Here is a 16,602-nt window from a genome sequence, read left to right on the forward strand (position 1 = left end):
TGGGACAGCATCTCAACAGCCACAGCTCTTCTGGACCCTTCTATTCAGGGGTTTGTAACTCAGCCACACGAGTCCCATCTTGGGCTAAAAATTGGAAGGAAAACCCTGACAAGCCCACCAGTGGACTTACTTAAATAGCTCATGTAAAACCACAATCTGATCCGTTTCGTTTAAAATGTTAAAAAGACGACAACAACAACAAAAATAATGGCAAAATATAACTGCACTTAATGACTGCTTCAATTCCAAAAAGTGAAATTTGGTAAATGGTGGTCTGTGATGATACTGGAGGGGTTTTTGCCTTGGGGTGATGTTGGGGGCGTGTGTTTGTTTGCTTTTGGGATTTTTTTTCCCCGTAGACAGGAAAAACTCCATTGAGATATGACAGGACATGACCCTGTACAGGGCAGTGGCTGCTATTTCCGTGTCTCTTCTGTCTGATAAAGCGAGCAGAAGTCATAGCTGATAAAATACCCAAGAACAACAGACACATAAGTTTTGAAAATGTTAAAACTTTCCAAATAAAATCAGCAAACACTGAAAACCTCTGTCGTAGTGTTAGTTCAGAGGTATGAGTGCAACTTCTGTACGTTATTCTACACCTATCTCTTAAAAAGGACTTTTAAAAACATGCATGAATGCACATGGTTTCTGTTAAGTGGCATCTACTTGCGGGCTTTAAAAGGAAAAGGCTGTAGAATAAAGAAGACTTTCTTATTAAGAGTTTGTGCCTGCTTTATTTGGAATCATGGGGCTAGAAAATAGGGTGCTAGTGGTGATTTTGGATGTGTGACTGCTTATGCAAATTTGCAAGTTCAGTGGATGCTTGCTATGGACTTCTAACGAGATTTAGTTTTGTCTATGACTTAGGCTCAATATTAGACTTGCTTAATTAATTGTTGTGGATTTTGGTTTCTGTTTGGCTTTGGTTTTGGTTTGTGTGGGTTTTTTTAAGTCACCATGTGCTATTCCGTTTGAAATGCTTGGATTTAAATGGATATTTATGAACAATCAAAACTTTTGCAGTGTTGTGCTATGGCACAGAAATAAATTAGCTGTTTAAAAGTTAATTGTCCTAGACAAGTGGAATACAGTTATGAAGAGAAAATTTGGTTCTTAAAGTGATTTGTTTAAAAGGTATTTTTAAATGAAGACACAAAAAGTGTATTTTCATTTTTGGTTGTTAGCATTTGGGAATCAACATTCACATTGCTTTGTCCTGATACTCACTTATTCGGGCGTATTTTGCTGCTGTTAAGAGTCTTTAAAAACCATGACTGCACAGAAATGAGCATCCCTTACCTTGTAATGAGATTTGTGTACTCAAGGGACACACACACAGTCCCTCTCAGCCGGGTTCATCTCTAAGGCAGAGCCACTGAGGTACAAATACGAAGCTGCGTTAACACGACCCAGGATAATAAATAAATAAAACCAATCCCATTAAACTCTTCCGGGGCAGAAAAACAGGCAGTTGCTTCTTGATGCAGACCAGGTCCTGCACCTCATCTTGCCCTTGTTCCCCTTTGCTGTCTCCCTTTTCCCAGTCAGCGAGTAGATGCTCCTGTGCTTCTCACCATGTTTTAGTGGTAGAAGAGTCTTTTCAGTGTAGAAACCTGGTTCTTGCTGGTTTGTCGGGATGCCTCAGCTTCTCTTTGTTTCTCTTGTAGTATGCACTTTATAAAAAGATGACGCAAGCTGCCATTCTTATCCAGAGCAAATTCCGAAGTTATTATGAGCAGAAGAAATTCCAGCAGAGCCGACGAGCCGCGATGCTGATCCAGCAGTACTACCGCAGCTACAAGGAGTGTGGGAAGAGGAGGCAGAACCGTCGGGCAGCCACCATTGTACAACAGAAACTCAGGTGAGCTCTTTGGACGTTAGATCCTACCAGGACCTTTATATATTGTTTTTACACTCATCAGGGCCGCGCTGTAATTTACAGACAAAGGCCAGTGGGAAAAGGACAGTTGTTCATAGGACGAGAAGCTGGACATGAGCAGGCAGTGGGCAGCTGCAGCCCAGAAGGACAATCCCATCCTGGGCTGCATCAGAAGATGAGTTGCCAGCAGGTCCAGAGAGGGGATTCTGCCACTTTACTCTGCTCTGGTGAGACCTCACCTGGAGTATTGTGTGCAGGTCTGGAGCCCTCAATATAAGAAGGACATGGACCTGATGGAGAGGGTCCAGAGGAGGGCCACGAGGATGATCAGGGGGATGGAGCACCTCTGCTACGAGGACAGGCTGAGGGAGCTGGGGTTGTTCAGCCTGGAGAAGAGGAGGCTCCGGGGAGACCTAATAGCAGCCTTCCAGTACCTGAAGGGAGCCTACAGGAAGGCTGGGGAGAACCTGTTTAGAAAGGCCTGTAGTGACAGGACGAGGGGCAATGGCTTCAAGCTGGAGGGGAACAGATTTAGAAGGGAGATAGAGATTAGAAGGGGGTTCTTTACTGTGAGGGTAGTGGAGCACTGGAACAGGTTGCCCAGGGAGGTGGTTGAGGCCCCTTCCCTGGAGATATTCAAGGAGAGGCTCGATGAGGCCCTGGGCAACCTGGTCTAGTTGGGGGTGTCCCTGCTGACTGCGGGGGGGTCGGACTAGATGGCCTTTGGAGGTCCCTTCCGGCCTGGGCAATTCTATGATTCTATGATTCTATGATTCTATGATTCTATGATAATTATTCTCGCGTTTAGTATTAATCTCCCTAGTTTTGCTTACGCTTCAGTGTTGGGGTTTTTTTTTTGTGTTTAGAAGCAGTCTGCTTACCAAGAAGCAGGATCAAGCTGCTCGCAAGATTATGCGGTTTTTACGACGCTGCCGCCACAGGTAGGACACGGTCTTTGGTGCCTGCCCTTCATGAGAGCAATGCAGCAATAGTCGAGTGTGTCAGCAATGAGTGCATTGTGAAAGATAACAGAATCAGCTCACTATAAAGCTTTTAATCAAATAATGAAGCCCAGCTGCTTCCAAGATACACTGAGAGAAATCAAATCTCTAATTTAGGACCGTTGCTAAATGAGAGTCATATCCAGCTCCATTGCTGGTGTGGTAAAGCCGCCCAGGTTGTGTTGGGAGACACAGAAGAAGGAAGCTTTGAGCAAGGCAAGGCACGTGACTTTAAAAGTTGGACTTGAAGTCTGAAAGAAAGCTTACTGAATCCTAGCTACAGCTTGTGAGAGCTGCACAAGGCATCCGTGGTGTGTGGGGAAGTGCAAAATGCGACAGCATCTGTTGTACACTGGAAATGCCTTTAGTTTGGTCACAGGATCATTTGATAAACTCTCATCAAGTACGGGTTCTTTTTAATGTGGATGGGTGGAATGTGCCAAAAGAGCATCAGACAAGTTAGTTCACGTCAGCCATTCCTCACACACCTCCTTACATTGGGAGTACAGGCACAGACAAATCATCTCTACCGTGGTGGGACCCCGTGAAGGTTCCCCAAAGGGCTCACATGGCAGCTACCACTGCTGTACCCACACTCTGTTACGTGCAGGGCATTTGTTTTGGTTTTTCAATGAAAGGATCCCATATACGATCATGTTGCAAACTGGAACTTTGCCATACAAAAGGGAATTGGGATGTTTCTGACTCTGCTCCCTCCATTCTCACCCCACATGCATTTCATCCACTCAGGAGCTGGTCAGACCTGATGCGTTTTGAAGCGTGCCTAGTTCAGCCCAGTGATGTTTGAACAAGGAGGACTCTGAGAGGCAGAGAGGCATGTGATAAACTTGATTTTAGAAACAGACGGGTCCTTTTTGTAGGATTTCAGAGCTGTGGTTTGCAGGAGGTCAGTGTGGCTCGGGTTGTGGAAGGACCTGCAGGTTCAGTGGGAAGTAACGTGTGGACAAGAAAGAGGGCTTTATGGTGTCCAGGCCAGTTCCAAATGCACTTCAAACAGCCACAGTTGTTCATGAAGAAGCACAAGTGGCTTCTTGCTCTCAGCAGGGCATGCAGAAGAGACTGAGAGGTTTGTTTTGTGGTGTCTGTTGGGCAGCATGTCCTGCTGAGGCTCCGAACTTCTCTGTCCTCTCAGATCTGCTGGAGATCCAGGTGGTTCTGGGGAAGCCACGTGCCTGTTTCCAGCCGTGGGGTCACCCTGCCCGAAGCTCTTACAGCCACCTCGCACCAAGCCCAGAGAAAAATCTCTCACAACTGGCTCTGCCACTGGTTTCCCAACAATGTCCAGGATGTGCCATGCACTTCACCCACACTCAGCTGCTGAGTAACCGGGACTCTTTGGGGTTTAAGATTCCCACAATTCCAGCAGTTTTTCTTGCCTTCAGCTCTTTGCCTTCCCTTTTCTCAGCATCAGCTGCTTCCATTGCAAAGTGAGACCCTGATTGTTCTCATTTCTGAAGTTCACAGGCAGGTCCCATCCCTTTGCCCATAGTCAGTCTCCTCTCTCCTCTCTGCGTCTCTGGGAGATGGGTTTAGGTCTTGGGGGATTTATAGACAAGGAATACAAAGAAGCAGCAGAGGGGGACCCATCCAGGTAGAAGATGAGGGAGTTGCTTCCTTCTCATCTGCTCTTCTTCAAGCTTTCTGAATTTTCTGTGTCTTAATAATTACATTTATTCCTCACTGCTTGACTTTTCTGATTTACGTCTTTCTAAGGACAGAGTAATAAAACTTAGGATGTTAAGTAGGTTTAAAACCACCTCTATATGAACCTCCTAATTACATCCACTAGGTCTGCTCTGCATCCCATGTGGTGCTCATGGAGGATGCAGCTGATGATGCTGTGACTGGTGCTCGGGTAACAGCCCCACACACAGTTTTGGGAGTGCTGCTGGTTGGAATCCTGTAACACACTCCTCTTGAAATGCTTAAAATTAGCACACTGCTGCTATAAACAAGAAATTAGGAAATCCCCAGGCTCCATAAAAAAAAAAAAATATTTGGGCCATCCAAGCTCCTGAACTTCCAGGGACAAGCCATACAACTAACATCTAGTGTAAAAATGGCACTGTGGAGCCACTTGTTAAAGCACAGTGCCTTGTCAGTAGAAGGGACAGAAATGACAGATATTTTTGGAAAAATCTGAGGGAGTGTGAGAGAAAAGAGAGCATGCACAGGAACATCACAGAAATGGGATCTTGTAGCAGGTTTCTGTCGGCTGATAGAGGCGGGGGAGGAGGCTGTAAAAGCCACAAGCAGCCTGTCATAAGGGTAGTGAGCTAAGTGAAAAGGCAGCAAGTTGTTCAAGTTCAGAAATTCCGACTTGAAATATGAAACTGTTTAACTTGGGTTTTTGTCCACAAACAGATTCTGTTGCTGGGCCAACAAATGACTCTTAATAAGAGCTTATTCTGTAGCCTCTAGGCAAGATTTACTCAGGCTTTCCCCTGACAACCATCTGATTGGTTGTTTTTTTTCCCATTTTAAATTCATCCAAGTCTACTTGAAGCCAATTATGAGAACTCTCTCTCTGCTAGCATTCAGAACAGCTTAAGTGGCCGTCTTGTCCTCTTGCTTATAAGCTTTTTGGTGCAAAGGCTCAGTCGTGCAAACATGATTCCTGTCATTTTGAGGACCCAGGGTGCACAAGCACGTTGGTCTAGTGTTTACTGATCTCCTGAACCTGCACTTGTTGCTTGATCTGTCAGTATTTCAGATGTTTTGAGAGAGTTAATGAAAGAGGTTCTGCAGTTGGAGCTTGCTCAGTAATAGACGTGTAGACAGTTTTAGTCAAATGTATTCTTAGAGAAGATTTTGGTGCTCTAGTAGCTGAATTATTGCCAGGTATCATGGAGGCAGAAGTGGTCATTCATCAGCAGCGGTCATTCTGGTGGTCAGACATGTATTGTTTCTTTTTGACTTTTGGAAAAAAAAAAAAGAAGTATTTGTCCATCTATTGTCATACTCTAAAAATCTGGTGGAAAAACATGTATCAGCCATAACATGGCATCAACATGACTTGTCACAGAAGCGTTGTTTGTTGAGAATGAGAAACAGAAACTTCCTGGCCTCCCAGCAGAGCTTTGCCCAGCGTCCCGTGGTGCTGGGACCTGTCAGCTGGCACTGGACTAACTTTCAACCTAAAACTTGCCATTACACCCATTGTGAGCTGAGCTGTCTCCCAGCACGCTCTCCTCTGCGAGGCAGAATCCAGGATTTGCTTATTTAATGGTTTTGGGAAGATGCCACCTCCTCAGCTGTCCCCAGACGTGACACCTCTAGAGATGTCTGCGGGGGGATCCGGGAGCTCTGGAGTGGAGCTGGATTTGCTGAGCTCAATCCATGTTTTGTCCATACTGTCACCTATTCCTGGGAAGGTAACTCCCATTTCCTATTTTTTTTCTCTGATTCTCAGGAGAATTTTACTCTTCTGAGAGGTTTCTGCACCATTGCTAGGCCGTGATTATGCGTGTTTTTAGGGAGTAGCATTTGGAATGAGACAGAAAGCAGACAGTTGCTGCCAGGGAAGGCAGGATGGAGCTAGCAATGCCACGGGGGTGACAGTATTGGGTTTCTTTTACTTGCTTGTTACTTCCTGCCCTAAAACACCTCACCACAGGACTGCTCTCCCCTGGTGAAGGAGGAGCCCAGTAGGCAGGAGTGTGAAGGGTTCTTTCTCTCCAGGCAAGCAGAAGTGTTGTCTCCTCCTCCCTGAAGTGAAGCTCTTGGTAAGGTACGGTTTTTGCCCTCTCTGTGCTAATGGCTCTTTGGTATTGTTTTGCAATCTGAAGCCCACTGGTGGACCATAGGCTGTACAAAAGGGTGAGTGTAGCTGCCTGCTAGCCAGTTCCTCTCTTCCATTTTAAATATTTTTTTGCTTTCTGCTTGCTTGCATGGGGCTGCAGCCGAGATATGCCAGTAAAGTTTCACCTCCATTAATGATACGAACCAGACTCCTGTATAAACTAACCCTACTGCAATGACTAACACTGCTGCTTTTGTAACAGGACAGAGCTCCGCAGTAGATGTTACCGGTGCATGAATGTGTGAAAAAGGACATGTATATTCATCATGGGCATGCTTAGGTGGCGGTGTCGGTGGGGCATATTTTCAGTATCCAAAAAATGGCTGTGGGTAGATTTTGGAACTTGGTTGGGGTCTGCGCACACACCCTCGATGGGGGACAGTGTCCTTTGTCACAGGACTGTGACAGCACTCGGGCTGATGGCAGGAGCTCCAGCACAGACATAGCCTGCTCTAGGTGGGAGTTTGCTTCTACCCAAGTCAGAGAGCAGCAGAGGAGTTCCTCAGGCTGCTTTTTACTCCCTACGGTGGTTAAGCACCAGCTCTTACCTTCTAGACCTTGGTCTGTGGTAAGTTAGCCACCTGGTGACCTTACTAGGGCCAGCTTTTTGACAACTGCTTCTCTTGGCTGTTCATCTACATAGTGGAAGGAAAACAAAAAACCTGGTTTGGGACCCAGCTGCAGGCTGGGAGCAGCCCGGAGTGTTCCTGGTGCCTGTCCCAGTCCCTGTGGGAGCAGGGATGAGACAGGCCTGAGTTGCCAGCAGGACTAGCCAGTGCCATCTTGCATCCGAGAGGTGGTAGAACAGCAGGGTTTTTCTTTGTCAACAACTGCAATTGGAAATAACACCATTTGTGAGCTTGTTACTGCTGTTTCACCGAGGGAGGAGACGCAGAGTGGGGGGTGACCTGGACTCCTGCTTGCATGTAACATTCAGAAAATAAATGGAATAGTTGGTCATGGAGTTCTACTGACTTTGAATTGCAAAGGTGATTTTTTTTACTTCAGAGTGAGGGTATGAATTGGGGCTTAAGCCTGCTGGAGGCATCGTTATTTGTTGGAACTATTCAGCCTGACAAAATAGCTAATGACATTTATTTCCAAACTATGACTTTTGCACTACCATTTGTGTTGCATTTGCTCAATGTTTTAGAAGCGTCAGGTTGGGTTCTGTACTACTGACAAAGGAAGTAAGAATGGGATGAAAGGGGACAGAAGCCCAGATGTGCCTGAACTGTTTTTAAGCGCTGCTTTGGTGAAGCCCTTGCAAAAGCAGCAGAATTGGAAGAAACCGGAGCGAGACGGGAGTTGTGGGAAGAGTCAGAGCAAATCTTTTTCTCCCTGCGCTGCCTCAGACTCTTTCTGCAGCGAGGAGTGTCCTGGTGAGACTGTTCTCTGACAGGAGGTAACTGGGAGGTGGGGGTCCCCCAGCTTTCCCTGGTTTTGTCTGGCTGCCATGGACCCCCTCCCGCAGCGTGGAAGGGCAGGGACTGGCATGCACGTCCACAGCCACATTCCTGCTCCAGCTCTTCTTATCTTTGCAGGTTTGGTGCTCTGTTCTTAGTCTTCCTTCTCTCCAGAGAATTCCTGATGAGCTGTTGGGGCTCCTCCATCCTCCCGGTGTCCGAGGGCTCGGGGGCAGCGCTCTCCCCTGGGTGTGCTAACAGGAGGGGAGGTTTTAAGACCTCTGTTCTGTGCATAGGAAAACTAATTTAAACTTTAAATGAGCGTACCGAAGCGGGCTAGTTGGGTTCAAAACTGAAAAGAATAGGAGCTGTACGACTTGGATGGAGAAGAATAAAACGGAGAGCGTTTTATTTCATGGAGAGTGGGGACGTGGTCCTGGGTGCATGGAGCAGAGCCCTGTTGCCTGGTCGGTGCAGGAGCAGAGGGGACGTGAGGAGGAGAGAGCCCAGGGTCTGGGCTACAGCTGAGAGGAGAGGGGATGCTGGCCCCAGGACACACTTCCCAGGGGCAGCCGACGGGCAGCAGCGTTGGGGGAGAAATAGGTGTTGTACTTATGGCTTTGTGTGTGTAACAGCATATGAAAAATTAGCAGGAGGCAGGTTCTGGAAGTTTAGCAGCATTTGCAGATTTTGCCTCGAAAAGCAAGCAGTCCTGGATTGATGGGAAATCGGGGAGTTCTCTGCTTATCTGGAAGAAGTAAGCTCTGAACTGTCACAGAATGTATTAGCAGCCGTGCTGTTCTGCCAGAATAAGTCTGTTGCAGCAAAGGATCCTTTGCTGCTTTGGAAAGGAACCCACGTGTGTACGCTGCTGCCCTGTGTGCACACAGGAGAAATATTTCTGGGCCTTCTGATGTGCAGAAGCTGACGGGTCCATCTATGCTGGGGAATGTGTGTGAACGTGTCTGTAATATACACATTTGGTGTATTCCCTACACTGACACTGTGTCTGCCTGTGCAGATAAATGGTCACAGCATTTGCCTCCGTCTTTCAGTTTGCAAACCTTTTTCCAAATGGATTTCATCAATTTTTCTGGATTTACATGGGTTGCATTGCACCAAGATCAGTAAAGAGGGAGAAGTGGGAGATTTTATTGACCAATTTCTGTGGTCGTCTTCGCTATCTTTTTGTGATAGAAATTAAAAGACTTTCTAGAAAATAAAAAGTTCCTATTGCCTTTATGTAATAGTTTTGATCTCAGGGGAGCCCACTTTAGTGGCCAGGTTTCAGCTTAATCCCACTCCCTGCTGCACAAACACATCCCTGCTCATCAGTTGAACCATCCACTGTGGTCTCCTGAGGAGGAGAACTTTGCTCAAAGTCTGGGTACAAAAACAGGGGGCCCTTGGTCTGTGATTCTCCCTGCAAGCTCCAGCTGGGGGATGAGCTGGGCAGATCGTGGGGAGCATCGGGCAAAACCCATCACTTTCTGCCCACGGCAAAATTTCTGTCCTCTCTGGGGCAGAACAAGTGCACTTTGTTATCTGTGCTCACGAGTAATAAAGAATGTTTTCATCTACGGCACCTTTGGTTTAAAAGTAGATCCCCTTCCCCCCCTGTGTTTCTTTTGGTTTGATGAAATGCTGCTCTCCAGTTTGGGGAGTGTGCGTGTAACACCTGAACTCAGTTCCTCTGGTAAGTACAACTTCATTTCATACTCAAATAAACAGCATCTACTACATTTTGCTGTTCTCTGCATCCCCTCCCCTCCTGGCATTTCAGACACAAACCCTTTCCTACAACTGTGCACCTGAGCCTTGTATTTTTTTGGGTGTTTTTAATATGTGCTATGCAGCAGCCTTTGCATTTAAGTACCCACTTTCTTACATCGCTTAGTGAGATTGAGAATGGATGAAAAATTTAAGGGATTGAAAAGTTCTGCTTGTTTGAGTTCAGGACAATGTGAGAAAATGTGATAACTGGGATATGCATCACTGTACCTGCAACAAAAGTTTTCAAAGTAATTTCTTTTTTTCATTTACCTCTTGCAGGGGCTGAATGTATTTGGAGCTCAAATGTGTGTGTTAAATCGCAGACCGCGCGCTCTGGGGTGTCGTTCTTATTGGGCCTTTCTGTCTTTTTTGTTTTGCTGCCCCAATGAGATATCTGGAAAAAGGCAAGAGCTCTCTTTTCTTAAATGTCCCACAGGCCATTTCAGCTCTCAGAGCAACAGGTAACTCACCAGACGGCCGCCTCTGGCTCCCCACCCTCTCCCTTTAACGCTGATTTTCAGCATTCAGATCCATTAAACATTTCCCTGGCTGGGCATTATGGAGTAAATTTTGATGAAGCAGCTTTGTGTTACGCTTTACCCATCGTTTGCTGTGACTCCCAGTGGCCCCAACTCATTTGCTGACACGAGCCCGGGGAGGCCGCTCGCTTCTGGGCTGTTCTGGCTTTCTCCATCGCTTCAGCGCCTGTCGCTGCCACCTCCTCTGCGGTGGCCGAGGGAGTGATGCTCTGCGAGGGGCAGAGGCTTTGTTTGTCTGGTGGGAGCCAGCTGGGATCCGGGACGTGGCTCCTGAGTGGCAGGGATGGAAGTTCATCGTTGAAATCGTCTTCTTTTTCCCTTCTGTGCAGCAGCACCGCAGCCGTGACTCGGGCGCCGTTATCAGTGGCCATCTCTGTTGCACGTGCTTTTTCCCCTCCATCTGCTCTTCAGCAATTGCTGGGGGAGCAACGTTGTCCCTTAGAGAGGCACTTACTGGCTAGAGGAAATGTTGTCTGAGGAGGTTTTTTTGGAGGCTTCATCAACGCAAACCCAAATTTACAGTCCTTGCAGTTCTGCGCATGGTTTTAGCGGCTGCTGAAGCGGGACGGTGCTTCTCCTTCAGGCTCCAGCAGCAGTGGAGCCTGTTCCTGTTCTGTGGGCTCTGCCTTGTGGCCGTGTGTCACTTGTCCTGTCCCTGCTCAGGTCCCCGGGTGGCTGGAGGCCCTTCCAGAAGAGGTGCCCATGGTTCCTGGGGGGTCTGTGCACCATCCACCAGCACCGGCTGCTGCTGGGGCTCGCTCAGCGCTCCCATCCCTCTGGTTTCTTGGTTTTTTCTTTTTTCTTTTTTTTTTTTTTTAATAAAAGGTCTCACTGTAAGTCTGCCAAACTGGATTGAAATATCTTCTCTAGGAGGATCCTCTGTGCTGTACCATTCTATAAACACCAGTGATGTTCTTCTCCTTAGAGCAGTTGTTCAGTGCTTGTAACTGCAGATGCTTCGCTTGAGCCCTCCATCCCCTGCCTGGACTGAAGAGTGGAAAACAGGAACCAAAGAAGATTGTGCTGTATTGTTTGCTTAGAAGCTCTCCTAGCAGCACGTACTCAGTGGATTTCTCTTTGCAAGGGTGCTAATTTGTGCAAAATTCTTCTGTATTTTTACTGCATTTGGAAATTTAGAGGGTTTGTTACACTGAGCGTAAAGGAAGAGGAAATACCAGCCCCACGGGCGTGTTAACACTTCCTATTGTTGTAACAAATCAAAGTACTACTGAGTGAGGAACTTACTCATAAAGAAAAGACGTGTTAAATAAGGACTAAAAGGACTTTTAAGACACAGGAAAAGGCTGCAGTGCAGACTATCCGAGAAAAGAATTAATTGGTTGAAAACAATTAGGTTTAGATCCTCGTGGTAAAGCAATTCAGAGTCTTGTTTGAGAACAGTTATTTTAAATGAGATGGATGGATTGCCCTGGCCTGGTCCCCAGGCTGCTGCGGGGGCTGGTTCTGGCACTTGCTGAGATACAGTTTGGGAAAAGTTGGGGTCGTTTACGACGACACGTTGGTTTGGCTGGGGGTTTGCTGGATTAGCGGCAGTGGTTGGAGGTGCTCTGGGTCCACTTGGGCTGTGGAACGATGCGGACTGGGCTCTGGTGGGCCAGGAGGGGAGGTCCCAGCCCTGGACCCACGGGTCTGCGTTCCTGGGGCAGGGGGTTGCACAGGGGACGGGCTGTGGTGCCTCCTGTTTCCATGTCACGTGTCCACAGTGACCTGTCCTGAGCACAGAGGTTAGTTTAATAACAAAAAACGTGGTAGCTTAATAAACTTGGGTGGTCGTCATCTCGAAGCTTCAGTTCCTAAGCGCTGTGGAAGGCGGGTGGTCGTCACCTTGAAGCTTCAGTTCCTAAGCGCTGTGGAAGGCAGGGGTTGTTTTAAGCCATTCTAACATAAAGAGCATCTTTCAATAACGTACCCATGACAGATTGCAAAGTCTGTGACTTTGCTGTGGGGAAGTTGTGTACCAGTACGTGCTTGTGTTTTTAAGCAGTAATTATCATTGCACTTGCAGCATTTTTTATAATCCTGAAAATCCGTAAACCGATGTAAAGCACACTTGGCCAAGGAAAGTGCTGCGTTATTTCTGAAGAGATCTGTACTAGTGCAGATGTTGATTGCGCTAGTAATTAGCTTTCATTGGCCTGTGGGTTCCAGTTCAACAGATCCAACAGGTCTGCACCAGTACAGATATTGCATGTCATAGGTTGAAGTTTGCAGCAGAGCATGTCTTGCATTCTTCCAGCAAAAGTGCTTTGTTAGCGTAGCCCTTGCATGTTGAAGTGCTAAATTAAGGTATAGCATGTCTCAGTGAAAAGAGCCACCAGCTTATCTAATGTGCATGTTCTCAGCAAGAGGTCTCTAATAACAGGTTAATTTTACGTTCCAGTATTGAAGTGCAACAGAAAACGCTTGGGAGTTGCACTGCAAGTCATGCATTAATTGATGGCATCCTGAACGTAGTTAATCTAAGACTTGAAAATTCCCTAGTGCACAGAGGAACACCACATTTTCTAGCGCAGCAGGATCTTGGCTCACCTTCCCCTTCTAAGCCGTGCAGTAGTAGAAATGCTAGTGATAATTTCAAAGGAGAGGCTGCTTTCCTACTGCAAGAAAAGAAAGAAAACTAAAAATACCGAAGATGATCAGATTGTCCTTTGTGAGTGTTTTCAGTTCACTGTGTCTGGACCGACCCAGCGAGTGCCCCTGTGACTGGGCATCGTCTGCTGGGGACAGGCAGGGGCTTTGCTGCTGGAGCCCCCGCTCTCAGCGGGGTCGTTGGACACCAGCTTGCCTAGAGCCAAAATTTCCCCCTAGAAAACTTCTCTGTGAAGTCGTAGCAGGAATTCAGAGCCCGTGGTGCTGCTTTTGCTGCCCTTCCTCAGCCCGGGGGGGTCAGGGCGCTTCTCGGCATCTGGGGGAGCTGCGCTGGGCCCCCTCTCTGGAACGGGTTTTGGGGGGGCCACAGCCCCTCAGGCTCCCGAATGGCGTGTGCATTTGGACTAGCAGAGCCCTCTCTCTTTCCATACGTGATATTCCCCAACAGTTCAGTGCAATTAAGGTAATGAGCAAAGGTCTGACCTGCATATTGGTTAGTGTGATTTATTCGTTAACTCCCAGTTCCCCAAATAACAGAGAACACCTTGGAGTTGCTAGAGCTTCGAGTCAGCTGTAGAAGTTAAAAGCAGCCCAGCTTCTTTTCGACAGTGGTTCTGAGTAATAGTGCCTGCAGGAAAATGAATAAATAAAAGAGTGCAGTGGAGGTGTGTGTAGAGGTCTGCCTACAGCCTTCATCATGTCCTTGTGTTAGCAGGAGCCAAAGGAGGATGTGTGAGGGGAAGTCCTCGCACAGAAGCTTCAGACGGGCATTGCTGCTGCTGCGTAGCCCTCCTGGCATCTTCTGTCTGTATTTACTTGAGCTTTGTTAAATTCATTCACTCCTAGTTGGATTCTGTTGCAGACTTGGAGCTCTGATGCAATTCTTTATACCATATCTTCGTTATTTGCCCTTCCAAGTTTTTGCTGCATCAGTTGGGCACGTACACGCTTCTAAAATCCCCTCAGTTCGGCTGTTCTCTCTGCTTTTTGGGGGTCCTGCCCTGGCAGTAGCAGAGGGGAGGCAGGTGGCAAAGGGAGGGTGCTGCAGGAAGGGCAGAGCCAAGCTCCGTTGGGCACCCACCTTCGGGTTTGGGGGCACCTTGGGGAGCCCCCAGGATGGGATTTCAGTCCTGTGAAGGCAGCCAGTTTGTCAGCCCCAGCAGAGGGTCGCTGCTCCTCCAGCACCGATGCACAACTCTGCTTGAGGGGGTTGAAATGATCCCCTTCTCTTCATCCTTTTAATTTAATTCTTAATTATTTCAGCTTTTCAGTGATGATTTAGTTCTTACGCTGACAAGGGCTAGAGGAGGTAACGTATTGCATGCATTTTGAAGAGCTGAGAACTGAACCATCAGGCCCCATCCAGGGAGAGCAAACTCCTGTAGGTTGTAGGTTCATCTCCCAGGGCGCGCAGTGTCCGCTGCTGGCTGGGGAAAACCACCAGTCTTCTGCCAACAATGTGCTGGAAAAAAACCACCAGCAGCTGGGGGAAGCGTGAGGTAGATTATCTTCCTTCACATCACACTTTCCTTCTAAATGTGATCATCTAAATGATCCTCAGGGCACCACGTCAGGCTGTCCCCACTTCAGCTACGTGAGGAGAACGGGTCAGCACCGACCAGCCCTTTGCCATAACAACTGGAACATCAGTTCCCAAACAGCAGTCTGAAAAAGCCCCCAAGGAATTGAATAGGCCAATACCAACCCAAAAGTCCAGCTCTAGTTACAAATATCAGGAAAACAATAGTAGCTGGAGATAAGTGTCTCTTTCCAAAGGTGTTTTGTCTCAGATTTGTAGTGGCCCATCCTTGCGCTTCCAAGTGTCCGTGGTGTGGGGAAGGTGTCTCCCTCCTGGAGTTCCTCTGGGCGCTGGCTCTTTGCACGGGAGCTCGGAGTGAGGAATCATTCTGATTTTTCATGACTTGAAAGAGATGTGCGATAGAAGTGTTATATAGCTCCTCTTTGTTTTTTCAGAGTGAAAGAATTGAAAAAGGCCAAGGAACTTGAAGATACGCAGCAGCATCCCGTAGCAATGTGACATTGCTTTTCAGACTGTTTTCATTTTCTGTTTTTAGCAGAGACATGCAACAACAACAAAAAAAATACCCACTGCAGTTCTGGAAATACCAGCTGCAGGATTTTAACAGTAATGTTTTGGTCATTGCATTTGCACTTTCATGGACAACTTTTAATTTGTTCAGCAAGACATCTTGGAACTCAATCTTCTGTTGGATCATGGGGAAAACAAAAGACACCAGGAGGAAATTGTGAGTTGCTTCATTCTCCAAGAAGGAAGAAGCGATTAATTATCCTTTTCATATAGGGCTGTATTAAACAACATGTGGAACTGTACAAATATTATACCAAAAATATTGTTAAGAAAAGGTGGGAATGCACAAGCAACACAAGAATGCTGTTCCTGCACCGGTCAGTCATCTCCAAGAAACTGAAGCTTTGAGAGTCTCAGTGGAGGGGCTTAGATCAGAACATCTTTATTGGGTCCATGCATCCTCATTTCCTTCGCACTTCTGTCCTTTGTGTTTTATTTAAATCTCTACAGCACACTTAATGCAACTTTTTAAATCTGCAGGTTTTTAATACATCCCGTGGGAACTTAACAGAGGGGGTTGGTGTGTGAGATGATGGGGTAACGCACGAGGAACGGAGAGAGCAGCTTAAAGCAAGTTTTAAAACGTTTTTTTGGTATTTTTACTAGAACCTGCAAACATATCAATTGTCATGTACTTTCTCTCATGTTCAGCACTTTATTTTCTAGCCTTACTTTCATGTACTATTATTTTAATTAAGTTCTTCAAGTAATTTGTAAAACATGTAGCTTTTTATCTTAAGTACTCGTCAAACCTCTTGTCATTTTGCAGAGTCACACACATTTGTTGCCTGGACATTTTATACCACCTAAAGATCAGAGTGGTGCTGCATTCTGGCCAGTAAATTTCTTATTTTGGCTACTTCATCAAAATCTGGGCAGTTTCTGTATATATAGAAGGTAGAAATGGAAAATGAGAAAAAAATATTTGAAAGGGAATATATTGATTAATTACTAAATATTTTATTCACAAAGGGTCAATAACTTGGCAAGATAAAATTATTATTTGTATAGTTTTGTCTGAATGAACGAGAAGAGTGTGGATGTATTGTTTGTACATATTGTATATATTAAAACAAAGAGATATGTGCATGAACTCAAGAAAAAGAAATGAACAAAGCAAAGCATTAGTGGCTATGGTCTGTAAAATGAAACAAAAACTTTATTTCACTATAAGAAACTTTATTTTAAATGTTCTTTAGAAGAACATTTTTGCTAAAGCATGACTAAATGGCAAAAAAGAGCTACTGTATTTAGACTTAGGAAAAAAAGGCAGAGCAACATTACTTTAAAAAAAAAAAAAAGAAAGAAAAAAAAAGGATATGTTTACATTTGATTTTGGCTACCAGGAGTTTGGTTTGGTTGGATTTTATTTATTTATTCCTTCCTTCTTTTTTTTTTTACCCTCTTTTTTTTTTTTTTTTTTTTCTATTTGTGGACAATAATTAGTATTTTTATTTT

The 16,602-nt window shown here is 46.1% G+C and overlaps 1 protein-coding gene across 4 annotated transcripts in view; it reads left to right on the forward strand.

The window, feature by feature from the left end:
* The window catches only part of CAMTA1 (calmodulin binding transcription activator 1), a 361,470-nt gene extending 344,962 nt beyond the window's left edge, over positions 1-16,508 (forward strand). For 3 of the 4 annotated variants that reach the window (XM_014952061.1, XM_014952062.1, XM_014952064.1), the window contains 5 exons: positions 1,671-1,864; positions 2,749-2,823; positions 6,693-6,723; positions 10,165-10,346; positions 15,009-16,508. In XM_014952061.1, the coding sequence (XP_014807547.1) occupies positions 1,671-1,864; positions 2,749-2,823; positions 6,693-6,723; positions 10,165-10,346; positions 15,009-15,072 (546 nt within the window). In that variant the 3' untranslated portion in view covers positions 15,073-16,508. The remainder of the gene's footprint in view (positions 1-1,670; positions 1,865-2,748; positions 2,824-6,692; positions 6,724-10,164; positions 10,347-15,008) is intronic. The other variant, XM_014952063.1, reaches the window with a different exon arrangement.
* Positions 16,509-16,602: the final 94 nt, after the last annotated feature.

The sequence above is a fragment of the Calidris pugnax genome, unplaced genomic scaffold (genome assembly GCF_001431845.1).
Source record: "Calidris pugnax isolate Ruff unplaced genomic scaffold, ASM143184v1 scaffold161, whole genome shotgun sequence".
Lineage (NCBI taxonomy): Eukaryota > Metazoa > Chordata > Aves > Charadriiformes > Scolopacidae > Calidris > Calidris pugnax.